Here is a 7,756-nt window from a genome sequence, read left to right on the forward strand (position 1 = left end):
ACTAGAAGGAGGGTCCGCACTGACCGATAGCAATGGCAAGAGGAAGGAATACACGAAGCTCTGACGCAATCGCCGGTTTGCATGAAAATCATCACAACCAACCGCACGATGATCCACTTGTCATGGGATTCGTCGCCCCCGCGACGGAAACCCTGGTTCCACTGGCTACCGGAGTCGCTACCGGAATGCCCCCACGGGCTCCGGCCCAACCTGTCGCCCCAACCGTCGGAGTAGAGACGGTTCAGGCCTAGCAGCAGCGTCAGGAGGCTCTGGAGAATACTGTTAGGCAGCTCACTGATGCGGTCAGGGCCCTTGCACAAGCCCAGTCGCAAATGGTCCCGAGACAGCTAGAGTCGCTGTCACCCCGAAGACCTCGCCACCCGCGAGAGGAAGGACCCCCACCAAACGAAAGAGAAGCCAATAGAGTTCCCTCGCCAGAAAGGTCAGTAAATTCCTCTAATTCGAGATCCAAGGATGCTGGCCTCCCGTCACGTCGCTCACCGGGGAGAGGAAGCAGGAGATCGCAGCTCCAACGGTCTGTGGACCAGGACACCGCCGTTGAGGAGCTGCTCCAAAGGGTGTAAGAACTGGAGGCACGACAAGGAGTTCGTGGCCAAAATAGTGGCTACGGAGAACTGACACCATTCACAAAGGAAGTTGAACTCGAGGCTCTCCCCAGGAGATTCAAGGTTCCGAGCATACCGCAGTACAACGGAGATAGCGACCCCTATGACCATCTGGACGCATTCAATGTCCAGATGGATCTGCAGACCACCAGCTCGCTGGTAAAGTGCCGGGTATTCCCCGCAACCTTGGGCGACGTCCCGCGCGCCTGGCTCAGAAGCCTCCCGTCTCGCAGCATTGGCAGTTGGGAAGAATGCCAGCAGAAGTTCCTCGGGCAGTACAAGGCTCTGAGACGACAGCTCGCCCCGACGTGTCACCTCGCCACGGTCTTCCAAAGGTCGGGCGAGTCCCTCAAAGATTACATCGCCAAGTTCCGGCGCGAGGTGAGTAACGTCGAAAGTCCCTCGGATGAAAGTATCCTGACGGCCATCTCGGCAGGTCTCAGGAAAGACGGGAAGCTCTACGAGAGCATCTATAAATCCCCCGTTGCGGATCTGGGAGAGTTCTATGAACGAGCTGCAAAGGAGATCCGGTGGGAAGAAGCGTTCGGTTCGAAGAAGCCCGCCGGACATAGAGAGGAAGTCGGAAGCTCTAACCGAGACAAGAAAAGGAACGACGGGGGAAACAGTAAAGACAACCGAGGGGAGCGGTCTGACAATCAGGTAGCCAAGCGAGCTCGGCGGGAAGAACAAGAGGACCGACCTCCGAGACAAGGCCGTTTCAACAACTATACGGCCTTATCAGATTCTCAAGAAAGGATCTTCGCCATGGAAAGGAGAAGAGAGGATTTCGGCAGGCCAAACCCGATAAAGACTCCCAACAAGTTCAGAAATAGGGAGAAGTTTTGTGCGTATCACAACGAAGTGGGGCACGACACCTCTGAATGTTACGCTTTGAAGGATGCAATTGAAGAACTGATTCGAAGGGGCCGGCTGCAAGACTATGTGGTGCGACTTGCAAATCAGCCACCCCAGCAAGCGAATCAACAACGACCGCCTCCCGAGAATGAACGCGCACCAGCAGTTCGGACGATCTATACGATCCACGACGGTCCTCACATCGCAGGCACATCGAACAGGTCGCACGAAAGGTACGTACGCGAGGCTAATCATGTCCTAGTGGCAGGATCTGGCGGGCAGACGGGATCATCAAAGCGAGCTAGGATGGCAGTGAAAGAAATCACTTTCTCCGAGGAGGACGCCAGAGATATACACTGGCCGCACAATGACGCCCTCGTCATTCGCGCTCACATCGGCAACATGGAGGTGCGAAGAATAATGGTGGACACCGGCAGCTCGGTGAACGTGATGTACAGGGCCTGTTTCGACCAGATGGGACTCGGGCCCGAACAGTTGGGCCCATCCCCAGAGCCACTTTTCGGGTTCACGGGAGATGCAGTTGTCCCCATGGGACGAGTTAAACTCCCATTCACAATTGGGAGCGAAGGTCGTGAAGCCACAACACTTGCGGAGTTTCTGATCATTGACTGCCCTTCAGCATACAACGTCGTGCTCGGGAGGCCGGTGATGAACGAGCTGGATATGGTCACCTCGACCAGAGCGTTGACCATCAAGTTTCCAACCACCAACGGAACTGGATGCGTGCAGGGAGAGCAGCACCTCGCAAGGCGTTGCTACGAGGACGCGGTCAAGATGGGGGCCAGAGGAAAGAAAGTAAATGTGGTCACAGAGGGAGCACAGCGACCTTCAAGTCGGAGCGGGGTGAGTTACGACCTGGATCCCAGAGAAGTGGATTGCGACAAGGCCACCAGCCCGGTGGAAGAACTTGAAGAGGTCCCGATCAGCGAGGTGGACTCTGAAAGATGCCTGAAGCTCGGGAAGAACCTGGCCCCCGAGGTAAAATGCCAACTTATTAAATTCCTTAAGACTAACCTAGATGTATTTGCGTGGAATCACGAAGACATGGTGGGGATAGCACCGGAGGTTATGTCGCACAGACTCAACATAGACCCCAGCTACAAGCCGGTGCGCCAGAAGAGGAGACCAATGACTCCAGAACGCTACGCCGCCCTTAAAGAGGAGGTGGATAAGCTCCTGGCTAATGGGTTTATCAGAGAGGCTCACTACCCAGTCTGGGTAGCCAACCCAGTGCTGGTAAAAAAGAAGAACGGGAAGTGGAGGACCTGCGTCGACTTCACCAACTTAAATAAAGCCTGCCCGAAGGACAGCTTCCCCCTCCCAAGAATTGACCAGCTCGTGGATGCAACAGCGGGGCATCAGCTCCTCAGTTTCATGGACGCCTACTCAGGATACAACCAGATCCCCATGAATCCTAACGAGGAGGAACACACGTCGTTTATCACCGATCGCGGGCTATACTGTTATAAGGTCATGCCGTTCGGGTTGAAGAACGCTGGGGCGACTTACCAGAGACTTGTGAACATGATGTTCGAAGCACAGATTGGGAAAACAATGGAGGTATACGTTGACGATATGCTGGTTAAGTCTGAGCAGGTCGCAGATCATGTTCGTAATTTGGAAGAAACATTCAAGATCCTCAGGAGCTACAATATGAAGCTGAACCCACTAAAATGTGCATTTGGGGTGGCTTCCGGGAGGTTCTTGGGATTCATGGTCAACAGCAGAGGTATCGAGGCCAATCCAGAAAAGATAAAGGCCCTTTTGGATATGAGATCGCCTGTAAGAATGAAGGACGTGCAGAGCCTTACCGGCCAGGTCGCTGCACTAAGCCGATTTATCTCCAAGGCAACCGACAAATGCATCCCTTTCTTCAATACGTTGCGAAAAGCCCAAGGTTTCAGTTGGAGTGAGGAGTGCGAGCTCGCCTTCCAACAGCTGAAGGAGTATATGGGGCAAGCTCCGCTGCTTTCAAAACCCCGAGATGGGGAAAAACTGGTGATCTACCTAGGAGTGTCGGCGCACGCTCTCAGCGCAGCCTTAGTTCGGGAGGAAGAAGGGGTGCAATACCCCGTTTATTATATTAGCAAGAGGTTGGTGGACGCAGAAACGAGGTACACATCGATGGAGAAGCTCGCATACTGCTTGGTCATAGCATCGAGGAAATTACGTCCTTATTTCCAGGCCCATCAGATCGATGTTCTAACTAAGTACCCCTTGAGGCAGATTTTGCAGAAGCCAGACACATCGGGCCGCCTGCTGAAATGGGCAATTGAGCTCGCTCAGTTCGACTTGGAATACAAACCAAGAGTGGCAATCAAGGGGCAGGCACTGGCGGATTTTATCGCTGAGTTCACTGAAACGACCCGAGTAGAAGGAGAGACCCAGGAAGGACCGTCCTGGGAGTTGTACGTTGACGGGTCGTCGAGCGAGCAAGGAGCTGGGGCAGGAGTTATGCTAATAAGCCTGGTGGATATCTAAGAACAAGACTAAGCTCGCTTCGACAATCATAGGCCAAAAAGAGGGCCAAACGACGCTCTAAATACCAGAGGAAGACACATAGCCATCACGAAGAAGGCAGTACGCGGATAAATCCGAGAGACAGTAAACTAGAAAGCAAGACTAAAGGGGTTGCGAGGAACTCACCGGATAAACGGAAGACAAGCAAATGCCGAAAGAGGGAATGGCGGCAAAGGCACCCGAAAAATGGAAAGGCGGTCGCAGTCGAGACAGAACAAGGAGACGAACAAGAACCTTTGCACACAACGAAAATTCGAAATGATAAAGCGAAGGGGGAAGAAAGTAGTCTCTCCCGCTATTTATACTTTTTGCCCGGAAGATCCTGGCCGTCGGATCAACAACAAAAAAAAAAAAAAATGGCTCATGGCATGCCCCAAGAAACTCGGCCGCACGACGGCTCGTGGGACCCGCAGGCATGATCACGCGCAGTAATGGGGGAATGTGCGCATTTAAAGCAGTACGGGCAAGATGTGCCCTTTGAAGTGTTTCTCAAGGGACGGTTGGTGGTCCGGAATACAGCTAGACAGGTTGTGGCAGCTAGAGCAGCTCTCAGTCCGCAGCTCGCACTAAGAGCTGGGGGGCTTATGTTATATGCGATCCCCGGTGATCAATTGACGGGCTGACCCGGCCCAGCAGAACGACCCGAATCACCTAAGGCCCAGCAAAGCCGCCCGAACTCCCCAGAGGCCCGCCAGATCCGAAGCCCGAAAGCCGTCAGCCCATTCCTTCGAGACCAGAAGGCAGGTCGCTGATGCTAGCGAACCCGCTTTAAGCGAGCTCGCTCAGACGAACTGCAAGCATCACGACCTCAGCTCGCCGAGAGATACGCCCGGATCGGACGGCTGGAAGATCGCGGAATAATCGGAAACGATAGACACTTACCTATCGGGAGCAATCCGAATCCCTGAAGACAAGGGACCTATCCCTGATAATCCGAAACCAATAAGCAAAGCACTATCAACGGAATAGACTTCTTCCATACTTAGGACTAATTCGCATTGTAGGCTACCCTACTCTATATATAGAAGAGGGGACGCCATTGTAAAGGCGATCGAGTATCAGAAAATACATACTGTTACTCTGCGAGAACAACCGGAGAACGGTCGTGGACTAGGCACCATTCTAGCCGAACCACGTAGAAATCCTGTGTGTGTTTCTTATCTGCTTCAGTCCTCCATTCCTTGCCTCTTTGATACCCGTTATCACATTGTGGGCTCTCGAACTCCGGTTGACCGTTTCCGTACGTCAACAATATAAATGTATTTCTTTCTCATATAAAAAATAAATTTATTTTGAATTAAAAGTGGGTACAAAGAGTAAATTTATTTTGAATTAAAGGTGGATTGTCTTTAAACATGTTTTCTTCTTTTGATCATTTATGTTTCAAAAGTTTATGTTTGAATTTTCATAAATGCTTTATTACTTATGCAAAAAGTATATTTATTTTGAATTAAAGGAGAATTACTTTTAGACATGTTTTCTCTTTCTCATACAAAAAGTAAATTTATTTTGAATTAAAGAGAATTAGTTTTAAACATATTTTCTCTTATTCATGCAAAAAGTAAATTTATTTTGAATTAAAGGAAATTACTTTTATACATTTTTTCTTATTTTAATAATTTATGTCTCAAAATCTTATATTTGAATTTTCAAATCTTGATTTTTCATGCAAAAAGTAAATTTAGTTTGAATTAAAGGTGAGACATGTTTTCTTATTGTTTGAGAAAGTCTAAACATTTTTTGAATTTTAAATTTCATATTAACCCTTTTTTCAGTGGCTAAAATGCTTATAAATACCCCATTAAACTCATTTTTTGAGTATCCATTGCACATATTGCATATCCAAAGCTCCTAAGCTAATTTTCAAGCATTCAAAGGCTCTCAAAGATTCATTGTTCATCTAGCGAAGAGCCACAAGACAAAAGGAGAAAAGTTCTTCAAGTCTTCTACTACAAATTCGAATTTTTCTATTTGAGATTACAAATTTATTTGTTTATTTAAATATTATTACCTTGTATAATTTGTTTTTAATTGTTTATTTGTGTCCAAGTGTGGACAAATTACTTATAAATATTTAAATTATTATTGAGGATGGTATAGGTTTTTGTTATGGGCGATCTCCAGAAATCTACTAACAGGCTGGACCCGGTCCCGCAGGGCGAACCCAAAACACCCAAAGCCCAATAGGCCGACCAGAATTCCTTAGAGGCCCGCCAGGCCCAGAGATCAAGAACCACCAATGAAGAGTCTCACGGTAAAAAGTCAGGTCGCCTGAAGACAGCGAGCTCGCTCTAAGCGAGCTCACTCAAAACAACATCACAACATCACGGCTTCAGCTTCACCGAAAGATACGCCAAAGATTAGAACAGCTAGGAGACCGCGAGATAACCGGAAGTAATATACATTTGCCTAACAGAAGTAATTCAAATCCCTGAAGACAAGGAACCTATACCTGATATTCCAGAGCCGATGAGGAAGACGCCATCAACAGAATAGACTCCTTCCATACTTAGAACTGATTCGAATTGTAAACAACACGACTCTATTTATAGAGAAGGAAACGCCACTGTAAAGACAGAGCATTAAATTACATATTGTGACTCTGCTAGAAGAACCAGAGAACAGTCGTGGACTAGGCATCATTCGGGCCGAACCACGTAAAAATCTTCTGTGCTTGTTTGTTCCTTTGCTTCTGTTCCTTACTCCCCGGCACCTGTTATTGCATTGTGGGTTCTCGAACTTCGGTTGACGTTTCTTGTACGTCAACATTGGCACTAGAAGGAGGGCACCACACTGATCGATAGCAATGGCAAGAGGAAGGAATGCGAGAAGCTCTGATGCAATCGTCGATTTGTCGAAAAATCGTGACAACCAACCGCACGACGATCCGCCTGTCGGAGGGTCCGTTGCCCTAGCAACGAAAACTTCGGTTCCACTAATTACCGGAGTCACTGTTGGAGTGCCCCCGCGGGCTCCAGCTCAACCCGCCGCCCCAACCGTCGGAGCAGGAGCGATTCAGGCCTGACAGCAACGTCAGGACGCACTGGAAAACACCGTAAGGCAGCTCGCTGAGGCGGTCAGGGCCCTTGCCCGGGCCCAGCCGCAAACGACCCTGAGATAGCAAGAACCACCATCGCCCCGGAGAGCTCGCCACCCATGAGAGGAAAGGCCCCCGCCAAATGAAAGAGAAGCTGACAGAGTTCCCCCGCCAGAAGGGTCAGTAAATTCCTCTAACTCAAAGTCCAAAAGTACAGACCCCCCGTTATATCGCTCCCCAGGAAGAGGAAGCAGGCGACTGCAGCCCCAGCGATTTGCTGACCAGGACACAACCGTAGAGGAGTTGCTCCAAAGGGTGCAGGAGTTGGAGGCACGACAAGGAGCTCGTGGCCAAAATAGTGGCTACAGAGAGAGGATGCCGTTCACGAGGGAAGTCAAGCTCGAAGCCCTCCCCAGGAGATTCAAGGTTCCAAACATACCGCAGTACAATGGGGACAGCGACCCCTATGACCATCTGGACGCATTCAATGTCTAGATGGACCTGCAGACCACTAGCTCACTGGTAAAGTGCCGGGCATTCCCCGCGACCTTGGGAGACATTCCGCGTGCTTGGCTCAGAAGCCTTCCATCTCGCAGCATTGGCAGTTGGGAAGAGTGCCAACAGAGGTTCCTCGGCTAGTATAGGGCACTAAGGCGGCAGCTCGCTCCTCCGTGCCTGATTAGTGGTTAATTTTGTA

General features: G+C 49.9%; 1 protein-coding gene across 1 annotated transcript; it reads left to right on the forward strand.

Annotated features, from left to right (window-relative positions):
• Positions 1-758: 758 nt before the first annotated feature.
• On the forward strand, positions 759-3,983 carry LOC127787547 (uncharacterized). The gene has a single exon (XM_052315605.1). It carries the CDS (start codon positions 759-761, stop codon positions 3,981-3,983), a length of 3,225 nt encoding a protein of 1,074 aa, XP_052171565.1.
• Positions 3,984-7,756: the final 3,773 nt, after the last annotated feature.

This window comes from Diospyros lotus, chromosome 12 (assembly GCF_014633365.1).
Source record: "Diospyros lotus cultivar Yz01 chromosome 12, ASM1463336v1, whole genome shotgun sequence".
NCBI classification, from domain to species: domain Eukaryota; kingdom Viridiplantae; phylum Streptophyta; class Magnoliopsida; order Ericales; family Ebenaceae; genus Diospyros; species Diospyros lotus.

Excerpts from the sequence above, each read along its gene's own strand:
- LOC127787547 (XM_052315605.1), top strand. The coding sequence starts at position 759 with ATGGATCTGCAGACCACCAGCTCGCTGGTAAAGTGCCGGGTATTCCCC.